The sequence below is a fragment of the Miniopterus natalensis genome, chromosome 1 (assembly GCF_054644295.1).
Source record: "Miniopterus natalensis isolate mMinNat1 chromosome 1, mMinNat1.hap1, whole genome shotgun sequence".
Classification (NCBI taxonomy): Eukaryota; Metazoa; Chordata; class Mammalia; order Chiroptera; family Miniopteridae; genus Miniopterus; species Miniopterus natalensis.
In genome coordinates, this window is record NC_142081.1 from 64,367,049 (window position 1) to 64,388,010 (window position 20,962).

At 36.1% G+C, this 20,962-nt stretch overlaps 1 protein-coding gene across 2 annotated transcripts in view; it reads left to right on the forward strand.

The window, feature by feature from the left end:
• AQR (aquarius intron-binding spliceosomal factor) overlaps window positions 1-20,962 on the forward strand; it is an 88,721-nt gene that overhangs the window by 39,400 nt on the left and 28,359 nt on the right. For both annotated transcript variants that reach the window (XM_016220406.2, XM_016220407.2), the window contains 8 exons: window positions 2,483-2,624; window positions 5,498-5,676; window positions 8,726-8,893; window positions 10,274-10,443; window positions 13,728-13,969; window positions 15,897-16,043; window positions 16,685-16,754; window positions 19,732-19,842. In XM_016220406.2, the coding sequence (XP_016075892.1) occupies window positions 2,483-2,624; window positions 5,498-5,676; window positions 8,726-8,893; window positions 10,274-10,443; window positions 13,728-13,969; window positions 15,897-16,043; window positions 16,685-16,754; window positions 19,732-19,842 (1,229 nt within the window). The remainder of the gene's footprint in view (window positions 1-2,482; window positions 2,625-5,497; window positions 5,677-8,725; window positions 8,894-10,273; window positions 10,444-13,727; window positions 13,970-15,896; window positions 16,044-16,684; window positions 16,755-19,731; window positions 19,843-20,962) is intronic.

Consider the following 20,962-nt stretch of genomic DNA (forward strand, 5'->3'; position numbering starts at 1 on the left):
TCAAAGACTTTTCGAGACTCTTTTGAATTCCTTATAAAGCCAGGTAATGACCACCATAAAAAGACATTGTCATTTGTTAATAATTAACCCTTAGTTTTGATTCAAAATGATATTGCCTAGTTTGTTCACCTACCTATTTTAACAGATTGTTTCTAGATGCTTTCACTCATCCTCTAAGGATGAGAATTCACCACAATTGAGTATGTGCCAAAGTGCATTCTCACACATTTTGAAGGCATATTTCAAAAATTTTTAGGAAATGTTTTGAGCAACAGTATTAGGAGAAATGTGACTATTTTAAAGACATGGCCAGTGTGAGTATTGGTACATTTATTTAAAAGAAAAACTGTTACTTCAGGGTCATATCCTGAGCCATAACTCCTGTAACCCCAGTTACTAAAATTGTATGAGATTTCAGAATAGGCTATCTTCATACCTTTTTAATGTTCTGACAGTGGTTAATGCATTATTTTCTCACTTTTTTAACTTGTTCACACTAAAAGCATTTGTGACCATATATGTATGACATCTAACTCTGACTAATCAGTCCCTAAACGGTAAATAACACTTAAGAATATTTTGTCTTTTTAATAAAAAGTTTGTCCTTAAAAATGTAAACAGTCTTATAGTTAGCTTTTGGTACCATTCAGTGATGTTGGTCTGAGTTTAAAACGTATTTTGCTTAGTATAAAGCGTTACTTTTCTTTCATTCCCATGGTTAGTGAATTTAAGTCTTTACACCTTTCATAGAATGAAAGAATTTCAGAAAAATATCAGTTGCCAAATGGTTGGGCTTTAATACAGCTATTTTCAGACACTTGGCTGCATCTTGCTGCTGTTCTTCATTGACCATGGATGGGATTGTGCTGTGGGGCCCAGTGTCTGATGCTGTGAAATAGGCAAAGATCAAAGCTATTGCTGCATGATTATCCAAACTGCTTCTAGCTCCCAAGGAGAGAAAATAAGTGTAAAACTGGGACAGATATAAAAAAAAAATACAGTGTAGGAATTGTAAAGAAAACCTTTTTATTATAAAATAAACACTAAATATAGAGCTTTACTAATTATAATTATCATAAGGGAAACACCATGAAACCCATATAACCACCTTGTCAGCTATCCCATAACCCTCCTCTGTGCCCCTTTCTAGTCACTGCTTCCTCTGTCTACTTGAATGTAACCGTTTGTTTCTTGGCTTTTATAGCCATCACTATCTTGCATTTTAAAAATAGTTTTATCACCCAATTATGCATCCCTAGACACTAAAGTCAGTCTTGCACATTTAAAAAAATGTCTTTCACTTATGGGTACCCCCTATATCCCTTCCTTTTCTTTCTGTTGAAGAACCTGCATTGTTTAATCTGTATAGTTTCCCATAGTCTACATTTTCCTAAGTGACTATCAGCATGTCCCTCTGCTCTTTATTTTTCTTGCAAATTGGCAGCTGGATGCATAGGCTCAGTTGGGCTGAGGTTCTCTCTCTTTGGCAAGATTCTTGGTGGTAGTATATTTACTTTCATCAGGAGGTACATAATGTCTGGTTGTCTCCTTTTTTGCCATATCAGTAGTCATTGCTGTTTTAATAGCTAGATTTGTTAAATCAACGAGCATTGTAAAATGATGGCATTTTGTCTTTTCTCTTTTAATAAAAATACGCTATTGAAGGAGATGCTTTTTCTCAGCCTCTGACCTGAAAGCAGCTGAATTAGATTTTAAGTCAGTATACTAGCATAAACGATATGAAATTTATCCATCAGTGTTTTTTGCTTTTAGGTGTGTTATTGCTTTGGTAAGTATAGATGGGGTGATGAAAATATGATTTGCCAGTAAAATATGTTTTAGGTTCTTTTTTTTAACCTTTTGATACTGCTGCTGAGTGTTTGATTACTTATTATTCAAGGGAAGCACTGTAAAGTGAGGATAGTGGAAAGAATATTGTTTATTAACAGTCAGAGAAGGGAAGTGACTCGAGGAGTGATATACAATCAAGACCTTACCCTTAAAGTCTAGCAGGAAGGCACAGGTTCAGAAGAGCACAGTAGTGGTCGCTGGAGATAGATTTATACAATGTAATATATTCATTGTTTTCTTGGTAATTTTGTCTTAGACTAATTTTATGGTGGCATTATTTGTTTCAAGATTTGCCAAGTATAAGTTAGGTAGTAAAGGAAGAATTTTTAAACTACTTGAGACTATATAAAAGCATCTTCAGATACTTTTTAGAAGCACTATTTGGATATGAATCGTTGATATGCAGATTACCTGTATTAATGAAATTCATTTTTTATTTTCAATTCTTAATGTATAGCATTTGTTAACTTGGTTTCACTTATGTGTGGAAGTAGAAATAAGACCTTATTAAATATGCTGTATTTTAGACATTAAATTAGATGCTTACCAAATTTGTAATGGCTTTTTTATAGAGAGAGTAGATGTCTGATTAAAAAAATAATTCAAATATGGATGTTATTTTCCTTTTCAGGTTGTCTTGCTCTTCCCAAGTTGAATTTGCAGTTTTTGACTCTTCATGATTACCTCCTGAGGAACTTTAATCTCTTCCGCTTAGAGTCAACTTATGAAATTAGGCAGGACATCGAGGACAGTGTCAGCAGAATGAAGCCTTGGTTAGTAAATTGGTTCTACTTGCAATGAAGATATGCAGACAGTGACTTACATACTTCTGTCAGGAAGCTCATAAGTGTATTTAGAAATGATATACATGGCATGAAGATGCCCTCCAAAATAGGAGATACTCACTCTGAGAAATTCTTTAATGTGAATTAGAATATACCAAAAGTGCTAAAATACAAAATTAAGGGGATAAGGAAAGAGAAGTCATTGTTCTTGGAGGGGAGGGAGAAGTTGAAATGGAGAGAGGAGTAGGCTGGGCACCAGTAAAAGAGGAAAGGGTGTGGGCTGGCCAGCAGGCCTGTGCGAGGGCAGGATAGTTTAAGTCCTTGGAGAAGCTTCTGGAAACGGAGTATTCTGCTGCCCCCGCTGCTCTGTGCTGTCACCACTCGTCTCAGTCAGCCTGTCTGAGGAACCTGCCAGGAGGGGAGGTTCACATTGTAAGGAATAGAACATGGGAAAGTCCTGTCTGGTCCTCCACCCTTCAATTGCCTTGAAGAGACTAAATCATCAGCATTTCCTTTTAGGGTCAGTTCATAGGTCCTGTTATTTGAGGAACTCTCTGCTTGAGCTTAACTCCCACCTGCTAGCTCATTCCTTTAGCTAAGAAAAGACTTTCATTCTTGTTATTGCAGGCAGCTCTGCAGTATATTTGTGAAGGTTAGTTTTGCTTTTTAGATATGACTGACTTTGGGTAAATGCCCTCAATCACTATTTCATTCTAAGTATAAAATTGATGGAGGTAAATTATATATCACAAGTGACTATAAATCAGTAAAATCTATGAAATGAATTTTTGTTACATTATAGTTACACCATCTATGCATATACAGTTATACAGCATTCTGTTTGAAAACTTTAACATATTTTGAGTGTGAACTGATTGAGGTATGTATCTTCTAGGCTTCTCCCCTTACTAATTATAGAAAGCTACATGGACACCGTGATTATGATCTATTTTTTCCTTTGTACATTACTTCATACACAGTTCTGTTTTTTGATTAATTATTATGTGAATAGTTATTCTGGGTAAGACTATAAAACACAACATAAAGTATTTTTGACTTAATAATCAGTTGAGTCAGGAGGCAGGCTAGCTAGCACTGTGAAGCCTGTATACTCACTGGCTGATCGTCCCTGCCCACAGCTTTGCTGAAATTGGTGCCCATTGTTTGGACCCCAGGGAGTGCTTGATTAGAAAGCTTCCTTAGAATTTACAGCTACCTTGCATTTACATGCTTGAATTCTAGACCTAATTTTGGCCATTTTGCAAAGTAGCGATTTATTAACTAGCAGTTCATCGAATATAATTCATTTATATTTTACTTAAATGCCAAATAAAGCAATGAGACAGTTCTTACGATCTATTAATAAAGGAATTTTTTTTAACTTACATTTTCTGCTAGGGAGAAGAAAATGTCACTCTTTGTAGTTAACTTGTGATACTAAATTTTTCTAAATTTTCATTCCTAATTACCCATGGTTGAAAACTTAAAAATGACGAGCTCTGAAAAGAGACGGGGCTTCTCTCTGTTTCACGTATCCTGAAGGTAGAAAAGTAGCAGAGGAATTTTTCCTCATTGCGTAGTTCTAGTGATCATGTTTTCACACTGATGAAATTGCTGAGCAGGATAAGAGAGGAAGTGCTTATGAGGCAGAAATCTGTACTTTTTCATGTCTCATGTTGCGGGTAGATTTTATAAGGGGGGAGAAAGAATTGGGGAAAGCTGATTTGTGCTTGCCTGGAGGCTAGAACAGGGATTGACTACAATTGAACAGAAGGAATCTTTTCAAGTATGATGGAAATGTTCTAAAATTGGATTGTGGTGATGGATGCACAACTTTATGAATTAATAAAATTATTGAATTGTACATTTACAATGAATGAAGTATATGCCACTAAACTATACTGTAGTAAAGTTGTAAAAGACAGGGACAGTGATAGAATGTTATTAAAAAGGGTTTAGACACAAGGTAAATGCCTTTTAGAAATTGTCCCAGTATGAACTAAGTAATTGGATGGCAAAGTTTTTATTTTTAGTTAGTTTTACTCTTTGATGTTATAAAGTTCTACAATTTTTGTTATGACAGAAAGCCTTTACTTAGGATGTAGTTTATCTTTGTAAGCATGTCATTTTTGGCAGTACTTTTAAATTTTGTAGTATTGCTGCAGTTTTTATATTACAGATTTCCCATACGTTCTATTTAATGTAAAAATTAAAGCACTACTTAGATTAATATAAGAAGAAAGAATGAGTGTTTGGATGTTAGATGTTATTACAACTAGCTTGATCACTTGTCCCCCTAGTCCATGGTAACATCTTTTAAGTGATTTAAGTATTATACCCTAAAGAAGGCATTTGCATAGATATTATCATGTGTTTACTTGTTTTTAATTTTTTTAATTCTAGCTTGTTCTAAAATGTTTTTTGAAACAGCTTATAGAAGTACTTTATGGTACATAAAGTAAAATTAAACAGTTGAGACTATTTTAAGAAGGGGAAAATATAAGAATATAAAATAAAACTAAATGTGTTGGATTGTTTCATTCTTTGACAAAATGGCTCAGCTCTTATGTACATGGAGTTAACTTCTTATCTGGGGGTGTGGGGGGATGTTCCTCTGCTTCCTTTTCTTTTCTGGACCATGTTTGCCTGTTTCATTCAAATATATATGTACATATATATGTACATATATATATATATATGTACATATATATACTCCATATACATTGAGACTTAAATTTTTTTTAAGTGTAGAAATAAATTACTAATGTTAGGGCTTAAATACTAGCTAAACGTGTATTCTTACTAGTTTTACTTGTCCAAAGTTATATTTTGTTTTAGTAATCATCCACTTTGCTTTTCAGGCAGTCCGAGTATGGCGGTGTGGTATTTGGCGGTTGGGCGCGAATGGCTCAGCCCATTGTGGCTTTCACTGTGGTTGAGGTTGCCAAACCCAACATAGGTGAAAACTGGCCAACCCGAGTGCGCGCAGATGTCACCATCAATCTGAATGTCAGAGATCACATCAAAGATGAATGGGAAGGTAATTTTGCATTTCAGAAGGTGGTTACCTTTCACCTTTTTAGTTTATTGCATAGACTTTTACTTAGAGAATTAGCAAAGCACTTTTAGTAAATGTTATCCTTAAAATTTGATTTAAAGAATGACAATTGTCTTTATAATTATTAGTAGTAAAAAATACCAAGGATCATATAAGAATGATTAAATACCTTAATACTTTAATAAAAACATAAAATAGCATTCATATCAAAGTGTTTTGAAAATTGCATTTAGCAGAGCTGAAAGTGTTTTAAATCTTAAATTTAGTAAGGTAGTATTCATGAATTTGTAGGATCAGTATAAAAAGAGTAAAAATATTAGTGTTCACTAAAGAAAGGGGGAACACAAAGCAGAGGAAGTAAAGAAAAATGATATTTTTTAAAAGATAAAAACAACCAGTGAAGAGGATAGGGATGCATACCATTTATGGAAAATAAAGATACAAAATCAAATTAGACAAACGCAAAAGGAATTTAGTGTACTCAAGGGTAAATATAATTGCAGAGAAATTAAATGAGTTATTTTTTCTATTTTTTAACCAGGCGAGATTTAAGGGATGGGAGTTCCACAATTAATTTTATTTCGGGGCAGATATGTTAGAGTTACTAAGTCAGATAGAGTTAAAACATTGCTAACACCTGTGCCAGAAATGACACATAAACTGAGTTTTAATTGGCACTCATATTTTCCTCCCAGCTGTCTGTGAGAGCTCTTGCTGCCTTGTTGTGAGAAATAGTAGCCAGTAAGTTTTATCTCCTTTCACCTTCTTGGCATGCCAGAAGGAAAGGGATAGTCCCTTAATGGTTTAGTTTTCAGAAATTACTGCTCTCGACATAGCTGTTTATAACCACAGGGACTATATGATATATTTATCACATAACTCTGAAGGAATCCAGCAACAGAGCTGGCCAAATGTTTGACAATTGGCCACTGTAGTGGGTATAGTTTGTGACAGATTTTGTGGCTCTGGTTTTTTTCAAAAGAGTTCCAATCTGATGCATTACACATCTAGAATAATGTACCTTCATTATTTCTGAACCTTGAGAAAGGTGTGAAGTTGTTGGAGAAGGTCTTATATTTATTACCCCTTAGAGCTTAAGGAGGCGTTAAACACTGTTTTACATGGTAGGTAATAAACTGAAATACTTACTGGCTATCCCTTGATGTAATACTGGAAATAAACTTAAAAAAATTGAAAGACTATTGAAATTTATAGGTGACAGATGACAAGTCTGCATTATGATGTTAAGGGGAAGAAAGGATGTTTTATCCATTTCCTCCATTACTTTGCGGACTGCTATCAGGACATCAGTCTTGGGAGGTGGGGGCAGAGTTCTTTTGTTCTTTTAAACATAGGCCTCTGGTAGGAAAAGAAATACAATGGATGAGTTTTGATGGGCAGGACAGAGAACAATAGGGTATGTGGGACAAGCAGTTCATATTTTGAGGAATGGTGGGGAGAAAAGTGTTTTCTGGGAGCCCAGAGCCAAAATTCAGAGCAGTAGTGATCACAAAGAGAGTCACCAAGCAGAAAATTGAGGCAAAAAATGAGAGGTAAGTTCTGTAAACAGTAATGAATATTATCCTGTAAAAACAGAGTAGCTTCATAGAGTTTAAGCTAAATATTGTGAAACATTCTTCTCGTCCCTGTAAGAATGTGTGAAGTTCAGGCCCTTACCTTCTCCATACCTCATTTAAAATTAGGGAAATAGAATTAAGGAAATTGAAATGCTGGATTCTGCTCCAAAAGGCACATTCATAGATGGAATGAATGCAAACGGTTGAAAGGAGAGGTAGTTGAGCTCATTGTACTATAGGTATTTTTGATACCTATAGGTATTTGTGGATCTGTAATGTCCCACAGTAAAATATTCTGCTTTAGGAGGAAACAGGCACTCATCCCTCCATGATACCAAAAAGTGGCATTGGTAGAGACTAAATTACTGCTCAGGGCCACTTCTTTGGCTCCAACCCTTAGAAGTTTTAATGGGTCGTGCAGATCAGAAGTCATACAGGCAGTGCAAAGTCATAGTGGAACAGCTCCCCTTAGTTCTCGTTGCTTCTGCTGCTTTACATAGAATTTGTTGGGAAATAAAGTCATTATTTGAATCAAGAGTTATTATTTCTAGGACACTCAAATCCCACTCCATATTAAACAAACCAGAATGGTCTCAGCACTGTTTGCCACACAGTCACATTGATTTAATTGTGTATCTTGTTACCAAGGTTATGAGCAAGCAGACTGTTTAAATTTGAATTTATGTCATACACTGGCTAACAAAATCAAATCAGAAAAGAAAGATAAAGTGAGATAACATTATATGCTGCGTGATCTAATTTTATGTCCCTTGTCTTCCACTCTGTCCTTTGGATAGAGCAGGAAATCCAGTTGAATTTATTATTTGGTCAGATGACTGAGAAGCCGTGGACTTTGGCACAAGTCTCCTATTTCTTGACATTCACTTATACAAATTTTCCATATTTGTCAACTGAAACTATATATATTCAGCCATCTTCTCAAGATGGTATCTGTAAACAGTGCTGTTGTGCTTTGATGAATTAGTTTTGAGTTGACCTTTTTTGGTGAAATACACTTAAGACTGTTACTGGAATGACTGATGGATAGTTTAAACTGATGTTGTGAACCTGCTAAATATGATATAGGTGGATTACATACCAGCCATAATTTTGGTTACTTATTAAGAATGTTAAAAATAAGAATGAAGACAAGCATCCAATTTTGAAGCTGTAGCTTGACCTGGAGGGCTTATTTAGTAATGTATTCATGGCATAAAAGTATCAGATTTTAATATAAAGAAACTTTCATTTTAATTATTTCTATCAAACATTGAATATTAGAAGTTATAGCAAAGCTTATAATTGTATTGTAATACAAATATAATCATTGACCACCTCTGGTATTTAAAATTTTTTTATATCTCTATTACAAAGATAAGAGGATAAGAAATTGCCAACAAAAAACTAGAAACAATGACATTCTTTTAAGTGAAAATGTCTTTATGTTTTACCAGGCCTTCGTAAGCATGATGTGTGCTTTTTAATTACTGTGCGTCCCACAAAACCATACGGCACCAAGTTTGACCGGAGGAGGCCTTTTATTGAGCAGGTCGGCCTGGTTTATGTCAGGGGCTGTGAGATCCAGGGCATGTTGGATGATAAAGGACGTGTCATTGAAGACGGTATGGTGATCTATGCTTTTGAAAGAGTGTGTGTACATAATGATAAATTCATTTGCCTTTTTTCCTTTTTTGCGTCTTAGGTTATATTTTAGTTGTTTTATATACTAATTTGACACAAAGGATTAAATGTAAAATGTGTGTAGAGTACCTATCACCCAGTTTTAGAAATAAACTATAGAGTTTCTAAGCTTCTGTGTTAGATACTGGAAAGGACAGGATCTTTTGAAATCATCCTTATTTAAAACTTCCTTTCATAATAATGTACAATATTGCCTTTACAAAACATCTGAAACCTCTTATAATTAGTTGTTCAATGATATATTTGTCTTAATTTTTTCTTAAGTTTTACTGATTTGATTCATTATAGGAGTGGTTCTTGATTGGGAGTAGCACTGCCCTGCAATTTGAAATGTGCTGTGGTATTTACCTTGTCAGATGACTAGGGTAAGGGTGTAGGGGTTGGTGAGCTATTGGTATTTGCTGGTTGGGGACCAGGTATGCTAAGCATGTAAACAGGACTATCTTGTAGAAGGAATTGTCCTGCCTGGGATGCTAGCATTACTCCATTTAGAAATGTTGCTTTACAGGATTAGTCAGCTTTTTGAGTTCTTAGGTTTATCACTGATTGCTCTTTTAAATTCTTACATTGTCCTGACTTTTTTTGAAATTCGTACTATTTAAATTATATAGTACTTATTTTATAATTCGTTTACTAAACTTCTCATAGAACTTGAATTAGCTTCTATTATCTGTGATTTCAAAATTGCACCATTGCTAAAGTGCTGGTAATTAAGCTACTTTCATCACTAGAATAAAACAAAGGAGAAAGGAATGGAGGAGAGTTGGAATAAATATAAGGCCACATAATGGGACCAGAGTTGGAGGTCTAAGACAAAAAGAAAAAGTCTCTGAGCTTTCAGCCATTTGTATATGAAGCTTCCTTTCATACTAGTGATATTAGGTGTGGAAGGTGGCAGGATGAAGAGAGTGACGGCCAAGTAGTTGCTCCATGTGAGGCAGTAGTAGGAGCAATGAGGGACTGACAAAAGTAAACTTCTTTGACTTCTAAGGCTCCAATTTTAGTTGAGTTATATGCAAATAATTGAGGTCACATACAAATAATTGCAATTCCTGGCATTGTGTCATAAATAGTACACGATTATTCCAGAAAGAAATAATATCAATTTAGAGAAAGGAGAAAATATTTTCAGCTTTTTGGAATTTGAAATGGATGAGTGGAGAGCATTCTAGTCGGGGGGATGGCTGGAGTTAAGTCTGGACAGTGCTTATCTTTTCTAGAAGAGGAATACTGCTAACTTACTTTGATATTTGAAAAGTATATACAGTATTTCGTTTAACAAACTTTTTCGCAATGTTCAGGACCTGAACCCAGACCCAATCTCAGAGGAGAGTCAAGGACATTTAGAGTGTTTTTGGATCCAAACCAGTATCAACAAGATATGACCAATACTATACAAAATGGAGCAGAAGATGTGTATGAAACTTTCAATATAATAATGAGGAGAAAACCAAAGGAAAATAACTTTAAGGTAAATTTAGGGCTATATAACTAAAAATGCTGCATAATTTGAAAACTTTTTAGACAAATACGTAGATACTAGGTTTAAATGATTTGTAAGGAAATTATGATCACTGCTTTTTGATTCTAAACAGTTCTCTTAAATATAGTAACTTAAGGAAATTTATTTACTAAATCTATTGTCTTTTGATGAATTTAGAAACTTAAAATATGCATTAATTCATGTGTTATTTTAAAGGTCAGCTCCTTTCTTGCTTTTTGTATGTTATATATATATTCATTTTGTGCCCCAATATGAGGTGAAGAAAACTGCCTGTTTATTTGTTTACTGGGACTTCTTTTATGAATCAAGAGTAGGTGTGTTTCCAAATCACTCAAAATACTAATATGGAACGTTAGGGCTCTGAGTTACTCCTTGATATAATGCATTTATACTTTACTTGCTATTGGGAAAAAGGAGGTTTGGGGCTAGAGAGTTTTGCTTCTATACTAACTGTGTGTGGAGAGGAGTTTTAGTAAAGGACGATTTTAAAATCTGTTGTTTGAAACTGTATTATAAACCTTAAACATTGAGTAGGTCTGCATTTGGGAACACTAGCTTTTGCACAAGTGCCTTTCTTTCTCCACCAAACACAGTGCTTCTTAAACATTATCACTTGATTATCTTTTCTACTCATTGCTGTAATTAAAAAAGAAAACCTCACATACAAAGGAATTTATTCCCCACCCCACCCTGTTGTTGAAGACAAAACAATGGAAACACCCTTGATTTCTTTGGTCTCACGCTCCACCCGCATCATCAGTCTGATCAGCCGACCACCTCCACTGATACCATGTCCAGGACACCGGCCACCATCTCTCATGCCCCTGCTTTCATTTGTGACTGCTTTTTCCCTACACCATTCTCCACGTAGTGACAGAATGTCAGGTGTACCTGCTACCCCTGTTCAACACTCTTTAGTGGGTTCTTACCACAGGAGAAAGTTGTCGTCATAATCTGAGAGGCCCCCTCACTGTTTTCTGGCTACCAACATCTTTGTCCAACATCTTTGTCTAACACTTTTTCCTTCTTTGCTCCACGCCAGCCACACTGACCTCTCTGCTGTTCTTCAATAACCCAAGCCCTTGCACGGGGTGTTCTCGGTTCCTCGACAGTCTTCCCCAGCTATTTGCATGGCTTGTTCTCTGACTTTATATGGACAACTCCATTTAAATGTCACCTCGTAAGAGAAACCCTGCCTGGCAACCTTATGTAAAGTAACATCTCCCTTTCTCATCATTCTTTATTCAATTATCTTTATTTTCCCTTATAGCCTTTATTATACCCGATGATTATATGCTATTTATCTGACTTTAGAGTGGCTTTATTTCTCTGATACTAGAACACAAGTTTAGGAGGGCAGGTCTCTGTTTTGTCTGTATCTGTTTTGTTTTCTCAGTAATGATTGAATTTTAGTCAGTTTACTAAAAATAAAAAGTTTCTTATATTTATTCATTTGACCTTTTTTTTTTTTTTTAAACACCTACTGTGTGTCTGGTATTGTGCTAAGTTATATGGAGCTAATAAAGATGAGTAAGACAAAGCTTATACCTTTAGGGAGCTTAGACTACTAATAAGGGAGGTTAGAAATGTAGACAAATAGCCACCATGAAAGCTTAGAAGGTGCCAGAAGCCACCAGAAGGATGCAGGTAGAAGTGTCCTGGAAGTTCAAAGAGGCATTCAGGCTCTGATCTGTGAGAAAGCAAGGATGATTAACTTGCCCGTGTTTGGGAAAGGAGGAATGCTCTTGGTATTTTTGGTGTTCTACTGTGTACCTGGGCAGCACCCCTTGTTTACTTCCTTCTCTTTTCCTGTTTGTACAGCCTGTCCTCATCTGGATACTTAGCTTCCTGCCTGAATAGTTGCACGAAACAGCCGCCTCTGTCCCTACCCCGTTCTCATAGTCTCACCAGTCACCTGTTCTTCATGTGCTCCCACCAGTTGTTTCACTCTGCTTCTCAGAAACATTTTTGTGACTGTGTTAATGATGACATAAATCAAAGCTTTTTCACAAATCCTTTACTTGAGCTAAATTGAAATGCCACTTTTCCTCCATGAAACCTTTTCTAATGTCAAAAGTCTCCCCTACATTCATCTCTCACCTACCTCAAATTGTGTTTCTATTGTATTTTGTAGTATTTTTTACTTTTTGCCACATTCTGCTGCTTTGTGTCATTGCTAAGGACGTATTTTATCTCCCTACTAGAATCATAGTTACTTAGAGAGTAGAGCCCTCACCTTATTCATCATGTGAACACATTCATTTGCCTGCCCATCCATTTACTTACCCTATGTTTAAACTGCCCTGTGTCCCTGCTCTCATGGAAATCATAGTCTAGTGGTGATGAGACAAATGGTAAACAAGTATCCAAGTACATGAATAGGAGAATTTCAAGTAGGGCTAAGTGCAAGAAAATAAAACAAGGCGGTGTGGTCAGAGTGTGATTTCCGTATAGTAGCCTGTCATTTTGTTATCTTGTTGGGTTGTATAGCATTTACTATGTAAAAGGGGTGGTGTGGTGGTGATTTTAATCTTTGGAATTAATAGCCTAGCCTTCTGTTTATATATGTGGGATAGATCATTTTGTTGAAATCATTATTGGAAAGCCTCAGAATTTGCCTTGGCCTTTAATAATTACTTATGACAATGTATGTATTAACTAGTGTCATGGCCTTTTATTGTAGTCTTGATTCTCTTTCAACCTGAAATTTTATTTATTTTATTTTTATCACTCTCACTTTATTTTTTCTTTCTTATTTCTAACAATGCTCATTTTAATATGTGTTTCATAATTGAGACATGTATTAATGTGCTTCTGGTTGTGTGTGTTCTTAGCATTGAGGAACTATGGATTATCAAGGGGAGAAAACTCCAGTAGTTTCTAAGAGGAAGCATTTTCTTTAAGGGTTTGTTTGTTCAGTACTGTTTTCTTGCTGTTGTATAGACCTGATTGGATTTTCATCCTACCCAACAGAAGTCAAGTGTAACTCATTTATGACATTCTGTCTAAATGAACTCCAAACGGATAAACTGTTCTTGCTAAGTTTGGTCTTTTGTTTAACTCAGTGTATGGCATCAGCTTAAAATATAGCTGTTGATTCAGTCTAGCCAAGCACCTGCCAGCAAAAAATAGCTTCTTGCCCTGAAACACTCGGGAATTCAGGATTAGTACAGCCAGCTCTGCATTCCACTCAAGTGCAAATGTTTGAGATGTCTTCTTGACAAGGCCCTTTTCTGTTCTTCTACTGGCAGGCTGTGCTGGAGACTATTCGGAACCTGATGAACACTGACTGTGTGGTACCTGCCTGGCTGCATGACATCATTTTAGGTTACGGGGATCCAAGCAGTGCACATTACTCAAAAATGCCCAATCAGATTGCCACCCTGGATTTCAATGACACATTTCTCTCCATTGAGCATTTGAAAACCAGCTTTCCTGGTCATAATGTTAAAGTAACTGTGGATGACCCAGCTCTACAGATACCCCCTTTCAGGTAAAGTCAGAACTGGATATACTCCTTTCAAGCTTTTCCGTGGTCAGTCTGAGTTAGGCCATTAGGTCTGTAGCTGAAGTAAGTTTTGAGCATCAAATTTGGATTCTGTTTGGGCAATCTGTACCTTCACCATATGCTCACTGGGATAAATTTATTTTATTTCACTCTATTTTTGATCATTTGTGTAGTAGTTATTTTGAGACCATAGTAAAAGCAGCTTCATGTTTTATAAGGGCTCAGTAAATGCTTGTCTGAAGAGTACTGCATAAGTATATTTATAGCACTGGACTGGAGAAATAAGTGTGCATATTATGTGTAGTCTGGGATATTTCCTAATTAATACACATAGCCATGTGATTTTGAACTTTCGTTTTTAAGAAAAAATTATTTTTTTAACCTTGCTTGCTTTCACAAATTTTAAATATTTACAGTATAGTTATATTTAATGATAAAGGAATATTGGTTTTAAATTTTGAGTAGAAATGGAATAAAGTACTCAAAGCCCTGATTGCTGTTCCTTAGTTCCAGCATGATTAGTGGCAGAGCACCCTGTGCACCTGTGGGTGGTAGAAAGTGCCTATTCTCTTAGTTGGAAATTAGAACATACAATTATAATTGACTGTTAAATATAAATGTAATAATCCTACATATTACAGACATGCATCTTTTTAACACTTAAACCTAGTCTTCCTCCATACTTTCCAAATCCTATTAATGGCAAAATCATTCTTCTAGTCACTCTGCCTTGAAATCTCAGCATTATTTTTGAATCTTTTCACTCCTATAACTCCTGCTGTGTCTTACAGATTCTGCCTTAAGGATACTTTTTTATATGTTATTCCTGACTACAACCTCTCTGTGCCCTCAACACCTTCAGTCTTTATGGCTGCAGTATCTTTCCTGCCTCTCCTCACTTGAACCTATTACATGCTTTACTGCTGGGGTCATTCCATTCCCTAGCTAAAAAACTGACTTTTCCTGTGCTTATCAAAATAAGGGCTGACCTCTTAGCCTCTTTGTTTCTTAGCATTTTGGGGAGTATTACTTATCCTTTCAGAATGGGAAGAAAGACGGGGAAAAGTGCACATACAGAATGTTTTAGTTGAACTTTAGGCTATTCATTGACTTCCCTGGGTACCTATGGAGAGCTGTCTCCTGAGGTATCCCTGACCCCAGGCTAATAACTTCTGCCTTAAAGGCTTGGTATTCCAAAGGTGTCATAACGAGGCTCCAACCTTTCTCTCTAGCCTTGAATTGTGTCTTGCACTCGAGCAAAACTGGCGAATTGTACTTCACCCCTGCTGTTACTTCTTTCTTCCTGGAACATCTTCCCTCCCATGTTTATATGTCTGAACTCTTCGAAATTCATCTTAGATGCCACCTCTCGTAGGAAGCCTTTTCTAATTAAATCAAGGATGGAATGTAAAGCACTTTATAGCACTTTACTTGAGATATGAGTATATAAATGTTTCTTTTTTTAATATATCTTTATTGATTTCAGAGAGAGGAAGGGAGAGGGGGAGAGAGAGAGAGAGAAACATCAATGATGAGAGAGTCATTGATTGGCTGCCTCCTGCACGCCCCCTACTGGGGATCCAGCCCACAACCCAGGCATGTGCCCTGACCAGGAATCAAACCACAATTTCCTGGATCCTAGATCGATGTTCAACCACTGAGCCATGCTGGCTGGGCTAAATGTTTCTTTTTTCATTTCCACTTAAATGACTTTTTCTAATGTGAACACACTTACACCATTTTTGTGCTTTTAAATCTGCCTTTTTCAAAATTTATGTATGAATAGTGAGTTCCTTTAGGTCATACACGCTTCTTACTGACCTGATTATTCTTTATATGATGTCATGCACAAGACAGGTGCTTGATAAATCATTGTTAATTGTAAAACTAAACAAAAGTTTTGGTCTTGTAGGATAACTTTTCCAGTAAGAAGTGGAAAGGGGAAGAAAAGGAAAGATGTAGATGGGGAAGATGAAGACACTGAAGAGGCAAAGGCCTTAATTGTTGAGCCTCATGTTATTCCTAATCGGGGTCCTTATCCCTACAACCAACCCAAACGGTAATTTTACTCTTGGTGCTAATTGTAATAATAATAGCTTGCTGTTTCAAATGGATTTGTAAAAGAAACATTTCCAGGTGCTATGAGAAGTAACTGTTAGAGGGCCACCTTACCTTGATCCCAGGGTTCTTACTTCATGACCATGTGTTACATATAACAGCTGGTCGTACCTGTGCCACAACTAATACAGTGGCATTACATTTGGTGTTAGATTGTGAACTAGAGCTTGGACACTCTAGATGATGTCCAGGATGGACTAAGTGTATTGAAAAATAACTTCAGTCTTTCCATAAATTTCAGTCTAATTAGTCTGTGGGAGGGCAGGGGTGAAGAGAGTCATTCAAAAGAGATTGGTTCAGTCATGTAAGATGTAAAAGTTCTAGAGATCTGCTGTACAGCATTGTGCTTATAGTTAAAAATACTGTACTGTACATTTAAATTTTGTAAAAAGGGTAGATTTCATGTTATGTAGTTTTACCACACACACACACAAAGGGCCAGCATGAGAGGGGAGAAGAGACTAGAAGAACAGGGACAAATGCAGAGCAGATGTTTAGAACTGTGGTCATTGTTGTCTAAATCTTTACTAAGTGTCATTCATCTGTGTTTTTAACCAACTTTTTATCTATTCTAATTTGCAGAAATACAATTCAGTTCACTCATACACAGATAGAGGCCATCCGTGCTGGAATGCAGCCTGGGCTAACTATGGTAAGAGCATTATTTACTTTAGTTTAAATATGTTTTTATTGATTTCAGGGAGAGGAAGGGAGAGAGATAGAAACATCAATGATGAGAGAGTCATTGATCAGCTGCCTCCTGCACACCCCCTACTGAGGATCGAGCCTGTAACCTGGCATGTGCCCTGACTGGGAATTGAACCATGACCTCCTGGTTCTTAGATTGACACTCAACCACTGAGCAATGCCGGCCAGGCAGGAGCATTACTGTTATACATGTTTTCACACAGATTCAGACTAGAAGTTAGCATCAGATTTTTATAGTGTGTTCTATTTGAAGCACAAAAGCCCAACTGAATTTAAGTGTTTCTAAGTACTTGTGGCTTCTTATGCCTGTGGAGATCTTGCTACTCATTTCAGTGTTCATAAATAAAGCTTTATTAGAACATAGATGTGCCTATTTGTTTATGTGTTGCCTGTGGCCGCTTTTGTGCTGCATCAGCAAAGGTTAAATACTTGCAGCAGAGATCGTATGGGCCACAAAGCCTAAAATGTTTACTTGCTAGCCCTTTTCATAAATGTCTGCTGACAACTGATTTAGATGTGTGTTTAATTTCCAAGGTTTTGGAGATTTTCTGTTATCTTCCAGTTACTGATTTCTAGTCTAAGTCTGTTATGGTCAGAGAACATACTTTATATGATTTCAGTTTTTTGTTTTTAATTTGTTTGTTTTATAACCCAGGATATGATCTCTCTTGGTGGATATTCCATGTGCACTTGAAAAGAATGTGTATTCTGTTGTTTGGGGGTGGAGGAGTGTCCTATATATATCAAATAGATTTATTTGGTTGATAGTATTGTTCAGTACATCTCTATCCTTGCTGATATTCCACCTAATATTTCTGTTAAGAGAGAGGAGTATTGAAGTCTCTAACTATAATTATGTTTTTGTCTGTCTCTCTTTTTTTTAAATACATCTTTATTGGTTTCAGAGAGAGGAAGGGAGAAAGAGATAGAAAGAGAGAGTCATTATTGATCAGCTGCCTCCTGCATGCCCCCAACTGGAGATCAAGCCCACATCCATGGGCATTTGCCCTGACTGGGAATCCTAGGTCGATGCTCAACTGCTGAGCCACACCCCGCCGGGCTATCTCTTTCTCTTTAAGTTCTGCCAATTTTTGCTTTATAGATTTTAAAGCTTTATGATATGTATATACACATTCAGGGTTGTTATGTCTTCTTGATGAATTGATGATTTCTTCATTATGCAATGTCTCTCTTCATCACTGGTAATTTTCTTTGCTCTAAAGTCTATTTTGATATGATAGCCATTGCAGCTTTCTTTTGAATAGTGTTTATGTGATACAGCTTTTCCTGTCCTTTTATTTCTAGCCTACCTTTTATATCTGAAGTGAGTTTCTTACAGACAGTATGTAATTGGGGCTTGTTTTATTCATTCTGGTAGTCTCTGTCTTTTGATTGATGTGTTTAGGCCCAATATAATGTACTTACTGATGTGCTTGGATTTAGATCTACCATTTTATTATTTATGTTTGTTCCCTTTGTTTGTGTTCCTGTTTTCCCTTTCCTGCCTTCTTGTGAGTTATTTGGATAGTGCTTAGTTCTATTTTTTATTGATCTATTTTGTTCCTCTATTATACCTTTCTTTTTTTTTCTTTTTTTTAAAAAATATATCTTTATTGATTTCAGAGAGAGGAAAAGAGAGGGAGAGACAGAGATAGAAACATCAATGATGAGAGAGTCATTGATAGAGCCCGCAACCCGGGCATGTGCCCTGACCGGGAATCGAACCCTGATCGCCTGCATCCTAGGTCGAGGCTCAACCGCTGAGCCACGCCCGGCTGGGCTATTATATCTTTCTTAATGGCTGCTGTAGAGAATTACAGTATGCACACTTAACTTTTCATGGTCTACTTAGAATATAAGTACCTTTACCTTTCTTTTGGTAGATGTCATATGTATTACATATAAATACATTGAAAATCCCATCAGGCAATGTTATAATTTTTGTTTGCAAACATCAAACATTTTTATTTTATTTTATTTTTAAATATATCTTTATTGATTTCAGAGAGAAAGGGAGAGGGCGAGAGATAGAAGCATCAATGAGAGAGTCATTGATCGCTGCAGCCCGCAACCCGGGCATGTGCCCTGACCGGGAATCAAACCCCCAATCTCCTGGATCCTAGGTTGACGCTCAGCCGCTGAGCCATGCCGGCCCGGCCAAACATTTTTAAGAACTCCACAGAAGAAGAATCATCTGTTATTATGCTTACCATTAATTCTTTATCTCATGTTTCCTCTAGTATCATTTCCTTTCTGTCTGAAGACTTTCTTTCACCATTCTTAAGTGCAGGTCTGCTAGCAATGAATTATCTTTGGTTTCTTGGTGTAAGAAGGTCTTTAATTCACCTTCATTTTTTAAAGATATTTTCACTGGATATATAATTCTGCTCTGACAGTTCTTTCCTTTCAGCACTTTAAAAATGTTATTCCACATCCTTCTGACTTCCAAGGTTTCTAATGAGAATTACACAGTTATTTGAAACATCCTTTTGCTATGTCATGTTTCATTTTTCTCTGGTTGCTACTAATACTTTTTCTTTGTCTTTAGTTTTCAAACAGTAAATTACCATGTGTCTGGGCATAGATTTCTTTGGGATTATTCTGTTTGGAATTTGCTGAGCTTGATACTGTAGATTTTTATGTCTTTTGCCAGATTTGGGAAATTTTCAGCTATTACTTCTTCAAACAGTTTTTCTATAACTGTATGCTTTTTCTTCTTTTTCTAGGACTTCAGTGATATGAATGTTAGATCTTTTAGTATTATAGATTCATGAGGCTCTGGATATGATTTGTTTTAATCTTTTTTTCCTATTTGTTGTTTAGATTGGATGATTTCTAAACATTTTATCGTTCAGTTTTAGAATTAACATTTTCACAATGTGATAATTTAATAGTTTGCTATATGTTCGTCTTCTTTTTAGGTTGTGGGCCCACCAGGTACAGGAAAAACAGATGTGGCAGTTCAGATCATATCCAATATATACCACAATTTTCCAGAGCAGAGGACTCTGATTGTTACTCATTCTAATCAGGTAAGAGAGAGAGAGAGAGAGCAAGCACACACACAGGTGCGTATGTGTACACGTAAATGGATAGAGTAGACCTGGAGGGGAAAGAAGGAGTGGGAATGCATGAGGCACAAAGGAAATTTCTGCTTGTGTGCTAACCTGGTCATGGGCACACGGGATACCAGGAAAGGCTGATGCGTATAGTATTCACTGTTGAGTGACTCTTTGATCATCACTAGTCGCTACCAGACTATATTGAGGAAAAGAAAAAAAAACAATTTTTTATTTCTAATTGAGGGGGTCAAGTTGTGGAAAAGCTAAGACGAATATTTAGATATGTAGTCAAATATTTGGATTAAATTAAATTCCTACCCCTCCCATTTTATGTGCTAAGCTAGAGCTTTTACTTTGAGATAAAAGCATTAGTAGCTTTTTTTCTGCTAGTAGAACAAATATTCCTAAAAGACTAAGTCTAAACTGTATTAATACTGGATTGAATTTTATATCTTCATGAAGTATAAATATGAATATCTGTATTACATGGAAGGACTATTTTAGGTTTCAGGTTCAATATATAAGCTTTATAAACAGCTAAAACAAAAAAAATACAACTCCTTTCTTGTAAATAATGGCTAAACATGTATCTTTATGTCTACCTGTGTGATGTGATGGTTGTTCTGAAGCTGTCACTGTCATAGAAGGGAAGAAAAACAAGTAACTTTTATTGGTCCTCATGTAGAATGTGACAGGCACACATGTTGTGAAACTTGCATGGTGGTCTGAACCTCCGAAGGTATTTATTGTCTCTGAATACATATTAACAATGGTGACTTGAGTTGACCAGTTCTGTAAAAAGTTGGTCTACAAAGAAGCACTGGGTTTTTAGAATGCTTAATGTCATTTCTTCTGTTTTGTTGTCAACTTTTCATTTACAGGTTTTAAAAATCAGTATTATGTCCACTCATGTCATGTGTTAATATCCCTGAAGGTTATAGTAATGGTCGCATATTGTGGTAAACTTGTGCAGTGAAGGGGGTTGATTGAGATTTTATCTTGATAAACAAATATGTAAAGACTTATTTTTTCTTCTATTTAATAAAATTTAGTCTGTAGTAATTTTTTCTGTTTGCAAATTCTTAGAGTA